This window comes from Hoplias malabaricus, chromosome 2 (genome assembly GCF_029633855.1).
Source record: "Hoplias malabaricus isolate fHopMal1 chromosome 2, fHopMal1.hap1, whole genome shotgun sequence".
Classification (NCBI taxonomy): Eukaryota; Metazoa; Chordata; class Actinopteri; order Characiformes; family Erythrinidae; genus Hoplias; species Hoplias malabaricus.
Genome location: NC_089801.1, coordinates 56,977,765 through 57,002,441, shown reverse-complemented (window position 1 = coordinate 57,002,441; position 24,677 = coordinate 56,977,765). Strand labels below are relative to the sequence as shown.

At 38.7% G+C, this 24,677-nt stretch overlaps 2 protein-coding genes across 7 annotated transcripts; one reads left to right on the top strand and one right to left on the bottom strand.

Annotated features, from left to right (window-relative positions):
* Positions 1–233: 233 nt before the first annotated feature.
* Positions 234–13,847, top strand: LOC136686558 (NACHT, LRR and PYD domains-containing protein 12-like). 4 transcript variants are annotated; one of them, XM_066660426.1, is made up of 11 exons: positions 234–356; positions 2,932–3,177; positions 4,945–4,983; positions 5,093–7,082; positions 8,872–9,132; positions 9,497–9,670; positions 9,754–9,921; positions 10,542–10,712; positions 10,791–10,964; positions 12,484–12,530; positions 12,995–13,847. In XM_066660426.1, the coding sequence occupies exons 2-11, from the start codon at positions 3,009–3,011 to the stop codon at positions 13,711–13,713; spliced, it is 3,912 nt and encodes a 1,303-aa protein (XP_066516523.1). In that variant the 5' UTR covers positions 234–356; positions 2,932–3,008; the 3' UTR covers positions 13,714–13,847. The 4 variants fall into 4 exon arrangements, with proteins under 4 accessions (XP_066516523.1, XP_066516520.1, XP_066516522.1 ...); XM_066660423.1 differs by having other exon boundaries at positions 10,542–10,964; XM_066660425.1 differs by lacking the exon at positions 234–356 and adding an exon at positions 1,123–1,176 and having other exon boundaries at positions 2,575–3,177; positions 10,542–10,964.
* A 109-nt stretch (positions 13,848–13,956) lies between these two features.
* LOC136686561 (lysophosphatidic acid receptor 1-A-like) lies at positions 13,957–22,430 on the bottom strand. Of its 3 annotated transcripts, none has more exons than XM_066660431.1 (4): positions 22,193–22,430; positions 19,256–20,702; positions 17,426–17,840; positions 13,957–16,150 (listed from the first exon to the last, which is right to left on the bottom strand). In XM_066660431.1, the coding sequence occupies exons 2-4, from the start codon at positions 19,580–19,582 to the stop codon at positions 15,924–15,926; spliced, it is 969 nt and encodes a 322-aa protein (XP_066516528.1). In that variant the 5' UTR covers positions 19,583–20,702; positions 22,193–22,430; the 3' UTR covers positions 13,957–15,923. The 3 variants fall into 3 exon arrangements, with proteins under 3 accessions (XP_066516528.1, XP_066516527.1, XP_066516529.1); XM_066660430.1 differs by having other exon boundaries at positions 19,256–19,590; XM_066660432.1 differs by lacking the exon at positions 22,193–22,430 and adding an exon at positions 22,026–22,067.
* Positions 22,431–24,677: the final 2,247 nt, after the last annotated feature.

The following is a 24,677-nucleotide window of genomic DNA, read 5'->3' as shown; positions in this document are numbered from 1 at the left end:
CCTCAGCGAAGGTAACTATGAACAATGAACGACTAATTATCTTTTAAAGGAACAGGCGCTGAAAGTGGGAGAACGCTGCTGTATTTGGAGAAAATGAGGAACATGTCCCCTTTAGAGACAAGGCCAAATCCTTTAATTCATTTTCCCTGGTTTCTGTCTGAGAGAGTTTGTAATGATCCAATTGAATAAAATTGAATCAGATTCGCTTGATTCACAGAGGAGAATCGGTTCAAAATTAACGTTTCGTTCAGGATTCAATACCTCGGTGTACTCGGTGGCAGACACAGCACAGCATCAGAAAAAGACACGATACCCCTTTCATGAAAGACTGTCCCTGTGTGCTTCCAGTGGAGTGGGTATGTATCCTGGTGGGTGAGTGCTTTGACATTAGTCAACAGCTAAAAAACATCTTAAAACAACTGAAAACCAAAGGCTGACTCCCTACTTCCTTAAGAGTGAGCTATAAGAAACTCTCGATACTTTTCTGAACTAAAATCTTGCCATGAATGTTCTCTGGGGATATTTGCAGATTAAAATTGAATATAAACACTATTGTTTTTATACAATGCAGTAATATTATATATTTCGTGATATACACAGTGAGGGGGAAATGAGAAGTCAAAGTGAAACTGAAAAGCTGTTTAGAGAAAAACGAAACTCAAAATAGACCAGAATAGTTAACGTTTTCTTATCAAGTCCCCATAAATCACACCGCGTCCTTATAATGCACAGCCGAAAAGGTCCGTTTGGAACGTTAAACCATGCGTGTGTTCATTTTCTATCGGAAAATATTCGGCCAAAATGTTTTCCTGTTTATTTGCAGAATGGCCTATGTCATTTGTTTTCAGTAAACTATATAATATTTACAGGAGAAATGCCATTTTAATGTTCTTTAATTGGATTTGAGAATAAGCTTTATAAGATGAAGCTTCATGTGTATTTAGTGTGTTATCTGCTATGTATCTGTTAATGTATATGTTTAGCGCAGTTCAAACCGAGAACACTTGATCTGTATAACAAATGATGAGCTTTGAGGGTGAAAATGAGTTACAGATCAGCGGATCGCGCGCCAGAAATTGATCAAATCAAACTCAGGGACATCGCTTTCGAAAAACCGTTAAAGGCGTCGTCTACAATTGTGGGGAACTGTTCTCTGTTTCACTTTTAAGGTGGAATGTAGGTTTGAGGAGGATAATTGCTGTTATACGTGGCTGAAGTTGAACTTGTCTGTAAGATTGAAGTTTGAATTACCACAGAAACTTGTAACTAGAGTTGTTTAGTTTTTTGCTCAGGGATTAGTTCTCTCCTGAAAAAAGTGCCAGCACCATCGACAGCAAAAATAGATCAATATTGCCCACCTTCCCTGATAGCAAGGTGGTCCACAGCAAAGTTAAAGGTCCACTGGCGTTGCGCTCAGTGTTTTCTGGGTGGGTTGTGAGTAAAAAGAATTTTACACATAATACCATTATAAAACATATTTTTTCATTCATAGTCCTATTTACTAAAGTTTACTTCATAATATTATTTTGTTATTCTTTATAAATTAGATTAGTAAATCATTTTAATCCAGCACATTGTCAGCATTTTCAGCATAATCATATGAGGCTTATACTCACTATTATATCTCTCATATTTTTGGTAATATTTGTATTAGTTTATTTTCCAGAATAAAAGTCTCTGTGAATTTAAGAGTGATCCAATGGTGGACCAGCTGTGGTCTACAGTCAGTGGTTTGCCAACATTTTATATATATGCTCGCTGTCTGGGTATAGAGCAGAATAGAGCAACATCACCATTGTTTAAAATCCTCAAAATGTTTTTTTAGAAATAGATTTACACACTGGAGCTTTGTAAGCCCATTATAAACTCAGAATATTATGAAAAAAAATTCCTAAAAATTGTAAACAGTACATTTAAATTCAGCTTTAAACTGCAGTTTTCATAGGTAGTTTTACAAAATAAAAGCATTCCAATACCTTTTTGATTTACATTTAAGTAATTACAATTACTAGTGACCTGTCATTAAAGATGAGTGAATTGACAGTGAGTGTCAGGAGTTGATAATAATGTTATGGGTGATAGGTGAAGATTAAGAAATTCTAATTTTTCTTGCTGAAACATTATGAAAAACATTTATGAAACATGGGTTTTATGCACCTGATTAGCACATTCAAACTCGTCTACCAACTCTAACCAAATTTAGACCACTTGGACCAGCTCAAAATCTAAACTGTTTTAAGCTGTTTTTTTTCCAGTAAATATATACTGTTGCAAATCTCTCAAGTATTAATGAATTAAACTTCTTCCATATGCAAATATATACTATAATTCCAAATATTCCTGGAAATGTGTTAATCCTAAAAGCCTTCTGAAATGAACGCTATCAAGAGGGAGTTTCTTGCCGTTCTGATGCTTCTACCCTTCTGTAAAAGTTTTCATTATATAATATGTACAGTGTGACATAATTTCTGTGTTCAGTGGTATTAGCTCACTTGTAACATTATTGTTTATATTTCCAGTTCTTAATACCCATATAATATTCATTCATTATCTGTAACCGCTTATCCAATTCAGGGTCGCAGTGGGTCCAGAGCCTACCTGGAATCATTGGGCGCAAGGCAGGAATACACCCTGGAGGGGGCGCCAGTTCTTCACAGGGCAACACAGACACACACGTTCACTCACACACTCACACCTACGGACACTTTTGAGTCGCCAATCCACCTACCAACGTGTGTTTTTGGACTGTGGGAGGAAACCAGAGCACCCGGAGGAAACCCACGCGGACACTGGGAGAACACACCAACTCCTCACAGACAGTCAGCCAGCCTGCTGGCCTGCTGCGCCACCGTGCCACCCCCATATAATATTAAAAAGAAAATTATTTATCATTGAAAAAGTTTGACAATCTTTCCAATTTTTCTTTTCCAGTGTGGATTTTACAAAAATGACTCTACATTAGACTTTTGAGCCTACTCTTTTATTTCACATTACTTTTTGGATCTATCATGGAGAATCAAGAAAAATCTGCCAGTCTACCCAAATCTTCAACATCTGATTTTTCTAAGTGTTCTACCATTACGGCTCAGAACTCTGGTATAGCCGTCGTGCCCCAGGTGTCTGACTGTCAAATCGGTTCTCTCAACATCACTTTTGAACAACATATCCCATCAGCAGGTATAAAATGTTCCTTATTATTCGTTATTCATCAGCTGTTTCCAACAGTTTCCAACATTTGTTTCCAAGTTTTCTTACAATCAATAAAAGAATCTGATCAATCTTTCTTATACAGTGCCTTGCAAACGTATTCGCCCCCCTTGAACTTTTCAACCTTTTGCCACATTTCAGGCTTCAAACATAAAGATAAAATTTTAATTTTTTGTGAAGAATCAACAACAAGTGGGACACAATCGTGAAGTGGAATGAAATTTATTGGATGTGTCAAACATTAACAAATAAAAAACTGAAAAGTGGGGCATGCAATATTATTTGGCCCCTTGCATTAATACTTTGTAGTGCCACCTTTTGCTGCAATTACAGCTGCAAGTCGCTTGGGGTATGTCTCTATCAGTTTTGCACATCGAGACACTGAAATTCTTCCTTTCCTTTCTTCCTTGCAAAACAGCTCAAGCTCAGTGAGGTTGGATGGAGAGCGTTTGTGAACAGCAGTCTTCAGCTCTTTCCACAGATTCTCAATTGGATTCAGGTCTGGACTTTGACTTGGCCATTCCAACACCTGGATACATTTATTTGTGAACCATTCCATTGTAGATTTGGCTTTATGTGTTGGATCATTGTCTTGTTGGAAGATAAATCTCCGTCCCAGTCTCAGGTCTCTTGCAGACTCCAACAGGTTTTCTTCCAGAATGGTCCTGTATTTGGCCCCATCCATCTTCCCATCAATTTTGACCATCTTCCCTGTCCCTGCTGACGAAAAGCAGGCCCAAACCATGATGCTGCCACCACCATGTTTGACAGTGGGGATGGTGTGTTCAGGGTGATGAGCTGTGTTGCTTTTATGCCAAACATATCGTTTTGCATTGTGGCCAAAGAGTTCGATTTTGGTTTCATCTGACCAGAGCACCTTCTTCCACATGTTTGGTGTGTCTCCCAGGTGGCTTGTGGCAAACTTTAAATGAGACTTTTTATGGATATCTTTGAGAAATGGCTTTCTTCTTGCCACTTTTCCATAAAGGCCAGATTTGTGCAGTGTACGACTGATTGTTGTCCTATGGACAGACTCTCCCACCTCAGCTGTAGATCTCTGCAGTTCACCCAGAGTGATCATAGGCCTCTTGGCTGCATCTCTGATCAGTCTTCTCGTTGTTCGAGATGAAGGTTTAGAGGGACGGCCGGGTCTTGGTAGATTTGCAGTGGTCTGATACTCCTTCCATTTCTATATGATTGCTTGCACAGTGCTCCTTGGGATGTTTAAAGCTTGGGAAATTTTTTTATCCAAATCCGGCTTTAAACTTCTCCACCACAGTATCTCGGACCTGCCTGGTGTGTTCCTTGGTCTTCATGATGCTCTCTACAAAACCCCGAGACTATCACAGAGCAGGTGCATTAATACAGAGACTTGATTACACACAGGTGGATTCTATTTATCATCATCAGTCATTTCGGACAACATTGGATCATTCAGAGATCCTCAATGAACTTCTGGAGTGAGTTTGCTGCACTAAAGGGGCGTAATAAAATTGCAGGCCCCACTTTTCAGTTTTTTTATTTGTTGAAAAAGTTTGACACATCCAATAAATTTCATTCCACTTCACAAAAAATAAAAAATGTATATCTTTATGTTTGAAGCCTGAAATGTGGCAAAAGGTTGAAAAGTTCAAGGGGGCCGAATACTTTCGCAAGGCACTGTAAATAAGCTGAAGATAATGGAGTAGATATAAATACATTTATATATACATTTACATTTATTTTTTTTTCTACCAGCAAATGCTCAACAGACTAAAAATGGAGCCTCAAATATTGGTAATTTTTAAAAATTTTATCATTCAACAATGCAATTATCACAAAAACACTAATTTCTTTATTTTCACAATATCTTTTTCACACTAATAGTCATCTTTTTATTTTTCAGCCTGCAATATTTCACACAGGGTCACTGAAAAACTTAAATATAACTTGAAAAGGAAATTTGAGATAATCTTTGAGGGAATGGCTAAGAGAGGAAATCCAACTTTACTTAAAGAGATCTACACAGAGCTCTACATCACTGAGGGAGAGAGAGAGGGATTGAATAAAGAGCATGAAGTTTGGCAGATTGACACAATGTTCAAGGTGCCTCATGAACAAGAAATCACAATCAGCTGCAATGACATCTTCAAACCTTTAAGATGCAGAGGTCTTGAAAATAGAGCAAAAGAAAAGGGAAAGACCAAAGACTTAAACCATGAACAGTCTGAGAAAGCTGCAGAGGTACAACCCAGAACTGTTTTGACAAAAGGGATTGCTGGTATTGGTAAAACAGTGTCTGTACAGAAGTTCATTCTTGACTGGGCTGAAGGAAAAGCTAATCAAGACATTGATTTTTTGTTTGTGCTGCCTTTCCGTGAGTTGAACTCTTTCAAAGACGAAAAACAGAGTCTTCATGAACTTCTGCTTAATTTTTATTCAGACCTGGAAGAATTTGAGAATACAAAATATTACCAAGCCTGTAAAATTATGTTTATCTTTGATGGTCTGGATGAAAGCCAACTTTCATTACATTTTGGAATGAGAAGTGTTTCTGTAGTGTCAAAACAGGCCTCACTGGATGAACTGATGGCTAACCTCATTGATGGGACTCTGCTTCCCTCTGCTTTGGTGTGGATAACTTCTCGTCCAGCTGCAATAGACAAGATCCCACCAAATCTGATTCATCGTATGACAGAGGTTCAAGGATTTACAAACTTGCAGAAGGAGGAGTACTTCAGGAAGAGAATCAGAGACCAAAATTTGGCTAATAAAATAATGTCACATGTGAAGAAAACAAGGAGCCTTGAAATCATGTGTCATATACCAGTCTTCTGTTGGATTACAGCTACCGTCCTGGAACAAATGTTGAGGAGAAGCCAGGAGAACTTCCCTTCATCTCTGACTGAATTGTACACGCGATTTTTGCTTACTCAAACAAATGAAAAAAAGAAGAAATATCACAAGATGAATTCAAGTGATCCCCTGAAATTGTCTGACGAAGATGTTCAACTTATTCTTAAACTCGGGAAACTGGCCTTTGACAATCTGCAGAAGAGCAACATTGTGTTTTCAGAAGAAGATTTGATAAAATATGGAATTGATGTCACAGAGGCCTCAGTAAGATCAGGAGTTTTTACTGAGATTCTCAAAGAGGAGGATCCAATGTTTTCAGTGAAGAAGTACAGCTTTGTGCACCTGAGTTTTCAGGAATATCTTGCAGCTTTCTTTGTGTTCCACACTTACGCTGACAAAAGTGTGAATGCAATGCAGTCCAGCCAAAACAAACATGCCAAAAAATTCAGTGCTGACAGTTACTATTATGACGATGACAATGATGATGACTTTTACTATAACTTCAGTGACAGTGATGATGGGCATTTTGGCGTTCCACAAACAGATCCTCAACAACAAGTTACTTTGTATGATTTGCAGAAATGTGCTGTAGACAAAGCCTTGAAGAGTAACAGTGGACATTTGGATCTTTTCCTTCGCTTCCTTCTTGGCCTTTCTGTGGAGTCCAGTCAGAAGCTACTTATTTCAATCCCAATGCATGTAGTGAGGAGTCAGGAGAACATTCAGCAGACTCTCCAGTACCTAAAGAGTAAGCTTAGAGAAGAAGATGAAAGAAAGACTCCCTGCTCAGAAAGATGCATTAATCTTTTTCTTTGTCTTCTGGAGCTTGGTGATCACTCGATGGTTGAGGAGATCCGCAAGTTCTTGACCTCAGACAGACACGGTAATCACAAATTAACAGCAGCACAGTGCTCTGCCCTGGCCTATATCGTTTTGATGTCTGGAGACATCCTAGAAGATTTAGATGTGAGGAACTACAACATATCTGAGGAGGCTTTTAGAAGATTGATCCCAGCTGTGAGGAACTGCAAAAGGGCAATGTAAGTGTATTATGGTGATTCACCCTTGGTGTAACCAAATAAATAATTCTGTGCTTGGGCATCTAAATGTTTTATTCATATGTCTATATGTCTGACTTCCCATTTGCTTATGTGTTGAAGGGCAACAATATTCAGATACATTTATATTTGTCATTTAAAGTCAGTCCAGTGCATCCATTTCAGGTTTTTTCCTACTAAATACATTGCTACGCTCTATTTGAAACTCCACTGCTAAAAATAAGCAAGAGTTAAATACCATAATTTTGTACTTGATCGTAACTAAAATAAATCAGTGTATCATGTTAGGAGAAAGAATTATTGTGCATATATTCCCAAAAGTAATCTTAGTCAAGTGTATAAGTCAAAGTATGATATGGGGCTACTTTTGTAAATGGTACTCAGGCATTACATGCAAAGGTCTTAATCAGTGTATAGTTTCAAGGAGAGTTTGATCTCATTGTTTATAAAACTGCATCTGGGTAGATGAATGTTTCACCATGTCAGCGAACCCAAACATAAAATACAAAATATTAGTTCCTGAAAAACACAGTGAAGGTATGTATATGGCCTTGCTTTTATGCAGGATTTTCAAATTACGATTCCACTTGAGGGACCCTGGTAACCTCGGGAACTGAATTTACTGAGAGATATCAGCCAAACATTAGCAACAACTCATTAATTCTTACTGTTGGCTCAAAATCATAACTGCCAGACAAACATCTTGTGACAAATGTACTTACTGACGAATTATTTATTTATTATATATTTTTTGTGTCTGAATAAATTTTCACTGTTAGGTTTTTTTAAATCTTTCAATCATTTAAATCAAAAACTGAAAGTATATTACTATGTAGAACAAAAAAACATTACTACTATATCACTTATAACTGCTCCCAAAGTTTTTTCTTCTGGTACAGACAAGATCACGCTGTTACTGATGTTTGTCAAGCGCTTATTTATCTTCCATTCCACTTCAAACACCGTGAAAAACTGAAATAAAATAAATATTGCGCTTTATAATAATAAACACGTTACTCATTTTTTCTTACAGTGAAATCCCCTTAATAACTATGACTACTCAATTAGCCACATAGCCTTTTCATTACAACAAGTTATCCATGACCTATTAAACCCCATTAAACAATGAGTCACACGAAGGCATAAGGAATAACAGTCACATACCGTATGAACCTTCTGACCAGAAATTTTGGAGTTGTTACAGTCCTTTAACACTGAATTGTATCTCTTCAGGAACAACGCTTCAGTCCTCATGTAGCTCCTGCCGGTAGCCATAACACAATTTTCTTCCAACCCAACTGATAACATGACCACAGTAAATCTTCCATTCAATGTTAAGTTATTGGTTTGAACAGCAGAGGTCATTATCATTCAAAACAATGCAAATCAAATATCAAAACTGCAAAACATTATTTCAATATAATCACTCAGCACCACTCATCACAAACACTTCTGTGCAAAGGAGTTCTGACTTATTTGAAAAATCACACATTTATCTGCAACAGCTACAATAAGATTATGTTTACTGGTTTATTTAATGGATTTGTTTCGTGTTTAACCCAAGAACCCCTTTAAGTCATTTTTTGCTGTCACTGTAAGTAAAGCAGAAAATCCTTGAAGCATCTTATTTACATTGTTTATTGTAACACAAATTTACAATGTCATTGATGCAAACACAACTGTCACTATGTCACTAATAAAATGATTAAGAGAATTCCGTTGAAGAGATTCACAGCATTGCAGGAAACTGAAACTTTCTGTTATGCGGCAGATTGGTGGATTGTGGACTGACAAAGACATGTGTTGGAAACATAGCCTCTGCCCTTCAGAATCCTGAAGCATATCTAACAGAGCTGGACCTCAGCAAGAATGTCTTGCGTGAGGATGCTTTAACATATCTTCAGACCGGCCTGAAAAGTCCATATTGCAGGCTGGAGACTCTGAACCTTAGCCAAAACAACCTGGAGAAAACAGGAGCAAGTCTCTTGGAAGCAATCCTGATGGGGCCTCATATTCAACCTCATACACTGAAGTGAGCAAGTCTGTTGATATTTATAATGTATATTTGAAATCAAACTGTTGAACTGTTGACCCATGGTCAAATTATTAGGTTTTAATTAGAAAATTACTAGCATATCTTCTACTGAAAACACCATGTTTTTTCAACATATTGGAATAAAAACAAAATGTGTAAATAAAGTTCAACTTTCAATCAGTAGAAATTATGCAGTAAATTGTTATATTCATGTTTGCTCACTGTAATTGTACCTACTATTTCTTAGAAAACCAATGAAACATGTATTTTTACCAAGGTTGGAGTTTCTAATTTTAAGGCATTTGTTTTTTATATACACATGTAGCTGTCAATATAACCCTTGCTAACATTATAATTTCAGGGTCTTTTCATGCGGTCTTAAAGATGACTGTGCTGAAATTTTCCGTTCAGCCCTTTGGTCATCAGATTGTCGGCTGAGAGAGCTGGATCTTGGCTACAATAATCTGAGTTCTAATGGAGTAAAAACTGTCCTTCAGGGTCTTCTGACACCCAACTGTGATTTAGAGATATTAAGGTGAGCTTTGTTTAGCATTTGTTGAAGATAATTATTCGTTTATTAATTTTTTTCACATTTTTTTGTTTTGTCATTTTATTCAGACTTTCAGGCAATTTATTGAATGCTGATTGCTGCAGTTATCTGGCCTCAATTATCAAGCATTCATTTTTGAGAGAGCTGAATCTGGACAGCAGTAACATTGGAGATTTGGGAGCAAAACGACTTTTCAGTGGACTGATGAGTCCACACTGCCAGTTACAGAAGCTGGGGTATGTGATAAGTTATTTTTCATGGACTTATTTTGTTGTGATGCTTCAAATAATAACTGCAGCCCCCCACCCTCCCATTTTTGGCACACCAGTGGTATTTAAATCTAAAGGCACAAATGTTTTTCTCATGGTATATATCTGTGGAGAGTGAAATCCTGGCACAAGGATGTTTCTGCTGAACTGAGTGTAATATATCTCAGAAGAATCTGAGCTTTCTGTGCGTTCCATGTCTCATATCACTGTAGTAATGCTGCAAAATATTTTCTGTAAAGTTGCAGATGCTGTGGTTTTTCTAAGTGAGTGCAAGGGCTTGTTCAGAGCTGAGATTCATCATCTCAGTCAGATATGATCTCTGTTGTGTTAAATCAGAGGAATGATAAACATGATTGATATGCTATTTATATGTGTTCAGTTGTTCCATATTAATGTTTCTTTTGCAACACAATAAACGTCTAGGAGTGTCTGGTTTATTTAGTTTAAGTCAATACAGGTCAAACACACAATATCATTCACAGATCATGCTGGTAACGGAGGACAGTGTGTGAAATGTTTGCCACTCCGGCCACTGCTCTGAGAGGTCTTCACTTCATTTTTTAACTTTTTGTTCTGTTTTATCACAGATTGAGGGACTGTAAACTTTCAAAGACAACGTGCTTCTATCTGACTGTGGCACTGAGCTCTTACTCCGTGATAAGAGTGCTAAACTTGGGAGACAATGACCTACAGGATTTAGGAGTTAAGCGTCTCTCTGCTGGGCTGAAAAATCCAAACTGTGTTCTCCAGAAGTTGGGGTTAGTGAAAGTGTTTACTGATGTATTTATTTGTTTTTGGAGTCCTACATTAACTTTCATATTTTTGTCTCTGGGAAGATTGTCTGGTTGTATGCTCACAGAGGAAGGCTGTTCTTCTCTGGCTTCAGCTCTGAAATCAAACCCCTCTCAACTGAGAGAGCTGGATTTGAGCTATAATCACCCAGGAGAGTCAGGAGAGAGGATGCTCTCTGCTAGACTGAAGGATCCAAACTGCAAGCTGCTAAGGCTCAAGTACACAAAATTATTTTTTCTGTATAGTTGTGATATAATGCACATTTAAAACCACTGTTCACATGTTTTAAAATATAGAAAAATGTCTTATGTGTTAATCTTAGAGTTATTTCACTACTGTTGAGTATAGAAGGTAGACTATGTTTAGCTTGTGCTAAAATATGTATCTCACTCTGACTCTCAATCCCCTTTCTCTCTCTCTCTCTCTCTCTCATATTCACTTACTTTCACACACAGCTCTTCTTAGTCCCTCTATAACTGAGCCATGAGCTACGCTGTAACATTAACTTTCTCCATTAAAGCTTCTGTGTCTGATGCCAAACCTCTCCTTGAAAATCTTTCTTATCACATTAAGAGACTGTAATTTTTTTTAAAAATCACATAAAAAATGAATGGTTTCCTCTTGCTAGTTGGTCATGAATTTGACACTACACATTTATCCCAAACCAAACATACAAGCAGCAGGTAATGTCTCTGTCACAGCTACAGTGACCTGGAGGTTGTGGGTTAGAGTCCCACTCTGGGTGACTGTGACTGAGGGGTGTGGTGTGTTCTCCCCGCTCCAAAAACACACGTTGGTTGGTGGATTGGAGACTCAGAAGTGTCCGTAGGTGTGAATGTGTGAGTGTGTGTCGCCCTGTTAAGAACTGGCGCTCCCTGCAGGGTGTGTTCCCGCCTTTTGCCCAGTGATTCCGGGTAGGCTCCGGACCCACTATTTATTATTAAAAGCTTCAGTCTTAAGAAGGTGCGACTAATCATGAATAATTTCAGAAAATGCAAATAATTACAATTTTTAAATGTATTAGATAGCAATATTATTAATAAAATAAATTTAGCAAAAGAAAATATGCTGTATCATTCAGATCATTTTCATCATTAAACAGAGACAAAAAGGAAGATAAGTGGACAGTGGATGTAAGAAATATCATGTACTCTTATAGATGCAATAGTGTCGCATAACTCTTATCAGTCATGATAAGACATGTCAAATTTTGATATCAGCAGAAAAATGTAGAGCTACAGTGATTTTTATGACTTTTTGATATGCAAAATAGTTTGCTATATCATTATACATTTTCACTTCATTCTGCACTCTATACTTTGCCAGAGGCTGTATAGAGCATGTGTCAGTTTCTCATGTTTAGTCTAGTGAAAAACGCCCCTGCCCTTTGGACCAGCTGATAGTACAGAGGTCAGAACAGCAATATTGCCAGTTAAATATTGAGGTGAAATATGACCTGACTAGGCTAGTAGCTTCAGTTAAGGTAACTAAAGACTATTCCTAGTTTTCAGTATATTTTAAACACTTTTTTAAACAGACAAGGAAGGGGTTGTACTTGAATATCTTATCAATTAAATAATGATTGAAATGCCCATCTGTAATTTCTTTAATGTTCCAGCCTAAGATTTTCAAATTTGATATTTTGTTGGTGTTTTCTGGGGCCAGTTTAAATCAAGGAGTGTTGAAATAAACAAGGGGACAACACAGTAATTGGTTGCTTTCTGCTTTCTTTTGTAGACTGGACCATGGAGGGCCCTCACAGTTAACAGCTGGTCTTTGGAAATGTGAGTATTTTGAGTAATTTTCCTGAAGAGGGAAAATGTAAGGGGACTAGGTTTAACCACTGCCCAAGGACTAGACATCTTAACTTATTCCAATTCATTGTGAACTGTTTCTGTTTACCCATAACTAATGGCATTTGTAAATGGCATGTGTAAAAGACAAATGGTGTACTGTTTTATAATAAGGGCGGCACTGTGGTGCAGCAGGTAGTGTCTCTGTCACAGCTCCAGGGTCCTGGAGGTTGTGGGTTTGAGACCCACTCCGGGTGACTGTCTGTGAAGAGTGTGGTGTGTTCTCCCCGTGTCCACATGGGTTTCCTCCGGACCCACCGCGGCCCTGAACTGGATAAGGGTTACAGACAATGAATGAATGAATTAATTGATGTTTTATAATTATGTGAAATACTGTATTAGAGGAAATATAAGCTGCTGTTTGTGTGTCTCTGTTTGTGTGTATTTTCTTCTAGATCACCAAGAACTCCACATTGGTCATACACATGGCAGTCTTGAATGTTCAAAAGACAGGAAAGGGGTCATTAGGCTTCCGGTTCATGATGTTCATGGCTATAACAGCGATGAGGAGAAAAAAGAACCGGATAAATGGGCAAATGCGCGCTCCAGGGAACAGCTCAATGGAGGTCGCTTTTACTGGGAAGTGGAGTGGACTGGAACGGTCAGTGTTGGTGTTTCTGACCTGGGACCTTTTAAGGGCCACTCTTTGACAATCTTTCTTCACCAGTACCATCAACAGTACCAGCAACCATACTATGTCTTACACAATGAGAAGTACCACACCAAATCTATGTTGGCTGTGAAAGTGGGCCCAGTCCCTCCGCAGAGAATTGGAATGCTTCTGGATTGGCTGGCAGGCACCTTGTCTTTTTACAGCATCTCTCCTCAGGAAGTTTGTCGTCTCTACACTTTTCATACCACGTTCACAAAGCCCATGTATGCAATTTTTGAGCTTACACTCCCAAGCATGTGGGACACAGTACCATGTATTGTCATTGCAAACAAAAAGTCCTGCGATTCCACCCTCCATACGAAAGAAGAGCTACTTGAACACGTCAGGGAATATATACACTACAGTCAAAGACTGAGATGTGGAATGAACTTTTTTTTTTTTGAGACCTCAATTTTGAAAACAATGCTCCAAAAGTTCTCGTACGCTTTGGGTCTGTCTTAAATTCTAGTGAACTCTCCATTAAATGAATGCTCCTGACAGAGTGGCTGCTTTAATGCTTACACCCTTAGAGCTGCTGCCTACTGAGAGCCATATTCTGACAACACAGCTGCATGAGCACAAGCTCAAAATACCCCAAGCCAAGCATGGGCTAGAGGAATGGGCTGTGAAATAATGGGACTGAGTTCTCTGGAGTGATGGGATCAACCTTTCAGACAAGTTGGGATCAACATTTTTTTCCACCTGTTGTTTTTTTTTTTTTTTTTTGTTCTCTGGGTTTTTTTGGGCATTATTTTAACCTTTGTTTACATTTCATTTCTATTGTTTTTCTCTACCGATTGCATTTCTATCCAGTTCGTTAATGTTAGTTTGCGCTGATGTCGGTCTTTTGCAAACTGTGGTGCCATGTTTTGCAGTGAGGAAATATTTGTGAACCAAAATGTTTCGGCTCACAGTGCAGGTGATAAGAATCAAACAGGTGTTAACGATGAAAAACATAATGATGTGCATTGTGAATGTTACCTGGGGCCTGTTAATTTTAATGCTGTTGCACATTATCCTTTGGCGGGTAGAAGAATGGCATTTTATAATCAAGACCTTTGTACGTCCACAGATCAGAACTTAGAAATAACTCTGGAATCTTGACATCATGGTTTGTTTACATTAGCAGCTCACCCTCAGGTTTTACAGTGTTTAAGACTCAGATCCAAGGTATTTCTTCTCTGGTTGTTTATGACACAGTGAAGCAGTTACAACTGGATTTGTTCTGTTCAGTGTTTGGAGAATTTTGTTTTTGGAAATATACCTGAAAATATGCATTGTTTCCAATCATCTTATTTCAGAAAAAAAAGAGTAATTGTTATAATGTTAAATGTCTTTATTAAAAATTAGTTTAAATATTGTGAGGAAAATTATTTATGAACAGAATCATGAATTGAATCATGAGCATATTGAAAGCACGCAGAGCATCCTAAGGTTTACACTAATTTCAATATGAGTACCTGGAGACCTGGAGGTTCGATTCCCGCTCCAGGTGACTGTCTGTGAGGAGTTGGCGTGTTCTCTCCGTGTCTGCATGGGTTTCCTCCAGGTGCTCCAGTTTCCTCCCACAGTCCAAAAACACACGTTTTTAGGTGGATTGGCGACTCAAAAGCGTCCACAGGTGTGAGTGTGAGTGAGTGAATGTGTGAGTGTGTGTGTTGCCCTGTGAAGGACTGGCGTCCCCTCCAGGGTGTATTCCTGCCTTGTGCCCAATGATTCCAGATAGGCTTTGGACCCACCGCGACCCTGAACTGGATAAGTGGTTACAGATAATGAATTAATGAATGAATAAACATTTAAGTGGTGTATAAATTAATTAACCCAATTTTTAATGTAGTTAATACATTTATCTGTTTTCACTTTTTGAGCATAACATATTTCCAAGAACTTCAGCATGGTTTCTATGTAAATAAGCCGTTGCACCGTAAATGGTAAGGCAGTGTCTGCTTTGTGACTGCAGTAGGAAACAAGGTGGAATTGCAAATTCAGAAGAGAAGCCAACTTCAGTTGTAACCTCAGGCCAAAGCCCAAATACAAATGCTCTGTAACACTCTTTCAAATACAACTTTTAAACAAAGAGCTAAAGTCTTCTCATTGTAGTTGATTCCCAGATAGCAGTGAATGTTAATCTTAAATGTGGCACATCTGCAGTTGGCCACATTTGGCCTTGAATAACTGCGTTGACTACGGGTGAGTCTGACTGCCTCAACTCAGCCACAGCACCACCTATGGGCCAGATGTCAGGGGTGTTGTGGACCAAGTCTGGGACAAATCGAGTATTGTCCCATGTCCGACTCATACATAACTGAGCTCTAAGTGCCAACAGTGGCCCAAACTTCTTTGCTATCTGGGCTGTCAGGAACCTTTTGTTTATGGAAACTAATGGAAGGACTTTCCCTTCATGGTTATGAGTTGACGAATGACAAGCCATTGACTTTCTCACTGCAGAATGGGAGAATATTTTTTACAATTTTATAGAAAAGTTTTAGTATTAGAATCACTTTATTGGCCACTGTGTTAACACAGTAAAGTAATTGACTGGGCCTTGAGACAAGACGTTTCTTAATATTTTATCCAATGATAAAATATTTAGCCTTTTCATGGTAGCAGGTTTGATCAGGCCTGAGCCAGGGAGTTCCTATGCCACAGAAGTAAACAGACACACAGCTGTTTCATTTAGCAGCACGCCCTAGTGCCGCACATGGGCAGCAGAAAATGTGTTTAAAGGTGCTGCGAACGTCCTTGTCGCGGTAAGTGTAGATGATGGGATTTAACAAAGAGTTGGAAGCCACCAGAGTTAAGAAGAAGGATTCGACCACCAGTAGTTGCTGAGGAAAATGACAGACACCATCCAGCAACAGCAAAACCAGGGCTGGAGTCCAGCACAAAACAAAACATCCTGAGGGAAAGAGAGGACAGTGAGTGTCAGAGTACCCTGTAAAAATAATAGAGATTTTAAGGAACGGTATATGTACACTGTTAAATAAAAAGGTGCTGTGGACCAGAGCCTTAAAAAGAATCAGTATTTGTTGATTAAACTAATGAATGAAATAGCTCCACCTACGCAGTGTTTTCAAGGCTCCCAAAGGGTTTTACATTCTTTGGGACATTTGGCAGTCGCCTATATGCTTCGGCTATGTGCAGAATCCACATGAATTATGCTCCAGCAGCTAATCTGTGCCAGTGGACTCACCATACATCAACTATTAGTCAGAAAGGAGATGTGAGGGAGTGACTGGGCCAATTTATTGAAAATGGGGATGGTCAGGAGGCCAGAGAGAGTGACCAAAGGGGCACATTTTAGGTCTGTCCCAAAACCTAGTGAGCTGTCTAAGTAGGCACTGACTGTAGGAAGCTGTCGTCTGTGCTCATTAGGCATATTATTGAGACGCTGTAGTTAGAGTGCGATTGCGTCATGGCTTTTTCCCACTCACTGCATGCAACCGGTGTTTACTTCCCTCAGTGGCTAGCATCGCCTCAGAGTTACAGCGCAATTGATTCTGCTCTTCCCATTTTTATCTTAATTTTAATTATTTTTGCTCTGGGAGAAGAATGAAACCAATGGGAGTTATGTGTTCATTGCATCATGGGATTGCCTTCGTGGCTTAGGAAGGGTTCGATGAAGCCTTAAAATTTGGCTAAATGTAGGTACATTAGTAGCCAGCATGTTCAAGATATCAAAGAATTGGGACAGCCTAAGTGTTGGGAGTGCACACCATGACGTAACATGCTCTCTATGTCGACAGCTCACTAGGTTTTGGGACAAACTCTTAGACAGACGTTGGGGTCTGATCCCAGGGTCTTTAATGACCTCAGAGAGTCAGGATCTCATTGGTACGACAGTGCCCTTCATTCAGTACAGTGTCCCTGTCAATGCACTTGAGCATTGAGATTCACACATAACCACAGGAAGAGAGCCCCTTGTTGGCCACCTACACCACTTCAGAGTTTACATGTTCTGTGGCTGCTGGGGGACATTTTTCTGGTTACTTAAAATGTAACCTAACTGAAACACTCTTTAGGGAGTCTGAAAATATGTAGAATTGCAGTGCAAGCCAATGGAATTTAAGTTAGAATAAATACAATAGAATAAAATAACTTCAGCCTCATCTGGAACAATTCAGCACCTTCAGTTTTGAGGAGTATATTAATCTCTCATCTTCTGACCTCTTACCTATAATCAGTAACACCATTTTCATCAGGTTGATGATGGTCTCTTTTTGCTGGCCCTGAGGGGTGTGTTCTCTCATTCTTCTGCTTTTGTTCCACACATAAATAAAGATGCATACGTACAGTATGACCACCCCGATCATTATCAGCAGACTGAGGATCGAGATGCTCAGCACATAGCTGCGTCTGAACAGGGGCAGCGTGTCCGAACACGAGCTCAGGTCACACAGGCAGTTCCAACCCATAAAAGGCGACAGGCCAACGAGCAAGGCCACGAACCACACGGTGGCAATGAGGAAACTAACGCGGCATTTGGTCATTTTACTGTGCAGCTGCATGGTAAAGATGGTCTGCTGTCGTTCCAGAGCAATCGCCATCAGGTTCAAAAGAGACGCCATCAAACTGATGTCAATCAAACCCTGAGAGAAACAGAGAATTCTCTGAATATTTTACTCAAAACTGTTATTTTGTGATTACTGTAAGAATATTATAAAATTGTCCAATTATCCAGTGATTTTTTCATACATCATTAGTGTTATTCAAAAGACATTTTAAAAAACTATTACCTGCTAAAAATACAGTCAAATGCCAATGGAGTATGTCATTTCAACTAGATAAAATAACTTAAAGAGGATATACTCTTCCTCATCTCCACAGTGGAACACAGTTCTGTTTCTTAATGAAACGTATGTGACCTGCTTTGGTCCCAACCCCACGAACCCTACAGCAGTGATCTCCCCCTGTCTAAACAGCCCTGTTCAGAATGCCTGGAAGACCAGGGATATTTACTTTGTTAATCCCCAAAGGGAGGGAAGACAAGTAGTTGTCATCATTCCCCTCAGTGAGGGAAGACTGGTATTTGATAAGAGTTTAGTGTTACCCCTCAGTGAGGGAACAGTATCTCTGTACTTTCCTTTCACTCTTCCTGTAAAGCACTTCAGAGTGCCATTGTGTACTAAACATGCTCTATGAATAAACTCGTCTTGCCTTAAAAGCAGGTAAAACAGAATATCTGAGACTATCCCTACACACAGAATGACATTTAAGTTGTTTTCACTTAATACATTTTAATGCAGTATCTAAAGTAAATAGTCTTCACTGCCATTCCAGCCATATACATTTACACAGTGAAATAAGACAACGTTCCTTCAGGACCAGGGTGGAACACAGCACGAGTGTAGACAACACAATGAGGGCAGAAAAGACAGTGCAGTGCCTTTAAGGATGAACAGTAAATACTGGGTCAATCCACAGAGGACAGACAGTGTGGCTTAGTGCCCAGTGCTGAGAAATGGGGAGTGAAGTAGTGTGTAGAAACGTGTAAGATGCTGTAACTTCGTCAACACGTATTACAAGGGTACAGTCACAGGTATCAGGACAGCAACAGAATGCAAAGTAGTTTAATACAGTTCTCTAGCAGCAGGTAATGTACACTCTCTGAAAAAGATGGCACTGTACATGTACATTACTGTCAAACAGTGTAGTGTATCTTTAAAGGCACTGCAGTGGTATTAAAGTCCAGTTGTGTTCCCTAAAGGTTCATTACATTCTCTTCTCCAGAAGGAGAGGGGGATCTCTGTAATCTTTCATTAGCTGTTGACAATAAAAGAACACATTAAAAGTCCTGGAGATGAAAAATGACATCAACACAACTTTAACATCTACAGTTAATATAGAATAAGTCACAGTTATGATCCCTAATTAAAGGTACTGTAAATGTTCCAGTGAGGGCACCACCACAGTGAGAGTTTTTTTCTGAGAGTGCATCTATTTGTGCAAAAATGCTAGAAGCACAAAGAGACGGAAGTCAAAAGAAAGCAGAAGAGTCCGCTACCTGTCTGAAGAGCCACTCTCCAGCCGTGACAGCTGACGTCCAAACACCGGACTGGCAGGTGATGACGAGGTAGGAGACCCCGACACACAGGTCTGTCACGGCCAAGTTGCCCAGAAGGACGTAGAAGGGGAAATGCAGACGGCGATTTATGATGATGGCGGTGAGCACCAGGCCGTTGAAGAAGATGATGGAGACCCCAGTAAGCAGAACCCCGATGAAGAACCCCACAGAGCTGTAGTGTTCCTCCTCAGTCACTAAGTCCCGCCCACTCAGGTTATAGAAGAACATCGCTGATTGGTTGTAATAACACACAGAAGAATTGGCCATTCTGGGATCTATGTAGAGGTCGGTAAAGCTAGGGGTCAGGGATTAACAGTTTTTATGGAAGTGATTTGATATTTCACACTAATTAAACTAACTAAACCTTGTTTTAAACTCGACCACTGCCTTGTGGGGGACCCACTCTATGGAGCATAAGCTGGTTCAATTAGGCAGTATGTTTCTTTATGTCAGGTGAGCTACATTTCAGGTCATTTATTTAACATATATTGTGACTGGATATTTTGCGAAGCCTTATATTTTAACACCCGCTAAATGTAAACATATGAAGACAAATGTAATTAGTTCAATTTCAGAATCCTCTCCAAAAAATGGAACTGACAGATTATTGAGACTGAAATCTGAATGTTTAAGACAAGGCTGCCATTGTAAATAAGAACTTGTTCTTAACAACCAGCCTGGGCCAATTAAAGGCTAAATAACATAAATAAAAATTACTATGCACTATTTTTAGGAAACCTTTTTAAGCCCAGTTTAAAGATCAAAATATGGCATAAATCTATCTATCAACAAAATATGAGAAAACCATCCTGTAATTTCCCGAATAAACTGGTTTGGAATTAAGACAAATGCTGCTTTTCTAGAAGTTGAGATATTTCATTTATTTTTAATTAATTAGTCTATATATTTGGCTCTGAATTTCTACAAAAGGCTAATTTTGAGAAAGGTGTTTAAGAAGTATTTTGAAGTACATTAGTGGGTGAGATCTAGGGTTATTTCTAGGAAATAGATGTTGATTCTATATCTTTTTACACTCTGCGGTAAATAAGCTTTTCTCTGAGATGTGGGGGTTGTAAGCGCCAGGTGTGGGCTAGAGCTAAAAACTTATGTTTTGTTAAGTGTGAGAATGCAGTGGATGGAGATCAATTAAAAGGAAGATTTAAACTATTATCATAAACATCTGACAAATTAACAAATATATTTGAGATAAATCATGCTATAGGTGAAATTTTAGCAAAAATCAAAACATTTGTTGACAGCCATAGGGTGTAATTTGTGTCTGATGTGTTCAGCCTCGCGCTGGAGGATTAAGTGGTTCAGTGGTCCATTTTAAAGGACAGTGTAATGTTTTGGTGGATATCCTCTGAGAACTTCAAAACTCTGTGACCTGTGAAAACAAAAATAATGCTTTGTTTTCTGTTTGTTTTCGTGACATTCAAGACGCTCATGACTATGACCTCCTCTTCTCAACACGATGACTCTGAAGACCACATTCTCACTCAAAGTTTATGGTTTCTTGAGACACCTTAATTTTAGAAATGTTTTAAGAAATCCAAAGAAACAGTGACAGGGGAGTATGTTAAAATACAATTTAAATTTTCATTAAAACGCTTTTCTCTGTAATTAGTCCCTCCACTGGTCCATGACCACAAGCCACAGCTGAACTGAAGATTTGAATTTGGTACAACTTTAGAGTAAGACTACATTTATAAAGGTAAAATCTATTTATTTATAGCTATTAATTGTATTGATAATCGATAGTATTGTATTGATAGTCATTAATGATCCATTATAACACACAGACAGAAAGGGCAACAGTGATCTGTTGTTTGCCAAATAGTGAACCCACATCCATCCACAGTTAACCCTCAGATCTCTCGGAATACTGCCCTCACTGTATCTCCTCCATCAGTCGACATTAACAGACTGAGAGCAGAGATTTGTTAATGACTTTAACCCTTTCATGAACTACCCACCGACAGAGTGTGTTTTAGACATCAGAGGTAAATATATTCAGTGATTTCTGACTCTTTCAGCATTAGACACACTGTCACGTCCTATCTGTGAGTAACAAATGATTAATAATGACCCTTAAAGTGTTCACAACCTAATTAATAACCATGTAATTTACAGGCTTTTAAACCATTTGTAAACCTTTATGAGGGTGTCTTACTTTAAAGTGGTACCTTCAATATTTATTACGTGTTTAAGTTAAAAACTGTATAAATCATAAATCCCTGGCACTTTTACATGGTTTTGATTATTTTCCAAACACAAGTGAACACAAGCTTTTACACTGAGAAATATCAGGAGGTACAGCAAATGTACAGTTTGTTTTGTACAGCTCTGTCTCTTCCAAAGTTTTGAGTAAAATGGAGCATTTATAGAGACATATATATATAATATTATTATTAACTATAAATATGATAATAATACACTCATAATAACTGATTAAGAACACAATTAATTATAATTAATGCTATTTGTATCATTATAAACATAGAATATTTTAAATAACACATTTAAAAGTTATTTGAAGCAAATAAGTTCAGAAAAATGAGTGATTAAAAGCAGATTTACCAATAAATATTAATAAAATGTACATAAATTTGATGCATGAGCCGCATCAAATGTAAAATGTAGATTAAATAAATAAAAAAATATTATAGAAGTTTCAAAATACAAATGAATTTAATTGGATTTCAAATACCTTCATGTATTTATGCAGCTTTACGTAGTTTATCTTACGTATTTTAATCTTAACAGGTCCAGATCAGAGCACGAGTAACCGCAGACATAAACAGGTTACAAACACTCCCAAAGAAAGTCTAATTAACGCATTATAGTCATCACTAACTCTCTCCCATCACCGCTCACCTCTGCTATGTCGCTCCCGGAGGGGCCCTGTGGAAGAAGACGATCCACTGAAAAGCAAAGTTTTCTTCAGAGGGAAAACACACTTTAAAAAATCCCCAGGAAACATTCCTCAGGCTGGTGTCATCTTTCTGAACGTGCTGAGTCCTGTTCAGTCTGGTTTTCCAACGTATCACACTCTTCACACAATCCAACATAACACACCCTTCACACAAATATCAGCTCCAACGCACACACAGCTTAAACACCACGACATACGACTGTCCCACAGTGTCACTGTGCCGAGCAGCTGATACACACCAGCCTCCATTCCATTACCCTTCAGGGTGCAGCAGCTAAGACCAACTGTGATTAAAACTGTGGAAGTGGTGCTGAGATGAACACCAGCTTAAACATTCCCAGAGGAAAAAAGTATGGCTCATATGTTGCTCTGTAATGGCTCAGGAGAGATAATTGTGATTCTCTTAAAATCCCTTAGGAGAAAAAGAATGAGACCAAAAGGAAACGAGACATGAGATAGAGATAAAAGAGATAAAAGAGGTAAAGGCGAGAGCAGTGTCTGGGTCCACTATACTATGCTTTCTCTCTCTCTGCTCACAGCAGAGAAAGACATCTGGAGTTTTTTTAACAATTCACACACTCACGCAGTCACTCATACTCACCCAGTCACTCACACACTCAGACCTGTAGACAGCTTCACACACTCACCCAGTCACTTACACACTCACATGTTCATCCCAGAGTCCATTCTTTTCAGGAGAGACATTCTGTCTCATTCAGTGATGTTGAGCTCTGGGGTGGTCAGTTAGTTGCTAGGCTTTGTCTATTTTTTATTATTTTTTTTTATTTTATTATTATTTATTTTATTATTATTTTAACAGTGCAATATTGGGCAGGGTGTATGTGTTTTTTATATGTGTACATTGTGTTTTCATTTTTATATTTTACTTCGGATATTTTGTGTTTTACTACTACTACTTTACTTTTATTGTGTTTTTACTGCCATTAAACATGTTACACTTGGGTTGAGGTGATATGACAACAAACCTGACTTAAATTTTATTTGAAATGTGACTTGCACAACAAAACCCAATTTATGCTGCATAGAACAGGACCACCACATGGGATCAGCCTTGTTTAAAATAGGTTTTAGTACAGATCTACAGCCTCCAATGAGCCCTTACCATCATTAAGGACACATCCCACCCCAATCACCATCTGTTCAGACTGTTACAGGCACCCCCTCCAGGGTGTGTTCCTGCAATGTGCCCAGTGATTCCGGGTAGGCTCCGGATCCACCGCCGCCCTGAACTGGATAAGGGCTACAGACAATAAATGAAAGAATGAATGGAAGACTGCACCTAACTTAAATTTTACATGTTACAGTGACAATAAAGAAAATCTGTTCTATTCTGTCACTGACTGCTAGCACAGAGGCTAGCATGCTAGCTATGTTACAGGCAGGGGCACTCCGATTACACACTGTGGGAGGAATGTAGAGGAACTAGCTCAGGGCCGGTTTTTTGAGAGTTTTGGCCCAGTCTTGTGTTTAGACCGAGACTTATTTCCAGAAAAACACAAATCAGATCTCATTACTGTGTCTCTCCCTCAGGTTTCCTCCTGAAGGGTCACTTCCATTAAACCTAGGATTACAACTAATCAACTTCCTATGGGAAACCTCAGCCAACACTGCTGCGCTGCCACCACATCACACCTGCTCTGTGGAGCCCTGAGCGCTGAAGAACAGGGGGAAATGGGGGTTATAAAGTATGCAGAGCCACAGACGGACTACAGTCTGTAAGTGGAGAACTGCAGAGTGCCCGGAGCAGTCAATGGAGATGAGAGAGTGGACAGAGACATTTTAGATCATTAGTAGACAGATTATATTTAAACGGAGGGATCATGTCGCAGCTGGACCTCATCTTGACACTAACAAGGAAATCTAAACAATAAGTTAAAATAAAAATAAAAAAGCAGCAAATACAGATGGAAATATTAGACCACATAGTCAGAACCCATCTGCAGAGCTGGTGTGTGTGTGTGATGTAATTAGTTGTGAAACTTGTTTTTGATCCAGTTCGGTTTTATCTGATTTTCACAACAGAAAGAGGTATAAATTGAGACATTCTCCTGAGAACATACTTCACACAAACACACACACACACACACACTCCAGAGAACAACACACACCTCAGGTAAATATATTTTTATTTACTCTAATTTAACTTTGTCAACAGTTTGTTTGTTTGTTTGAGAGAGAGAGAGAGAGAGAGACAGACAGAGAGACAGAAAGAGAGAGAGTATGGATTTCTTAAGATAATAGCGTTTCTAAATCAATAATTCTGAAAGTAATGGACCTGTATTCAATTGATTATTCAGGATGTACCTTTTTCGGTGTCAGTTCTTCAGTCCCTTCACACTGCTGTCTGACGATTCACTTCATAAACGAATATAAAAATCATAATAACTATTACAAACTAATACAATA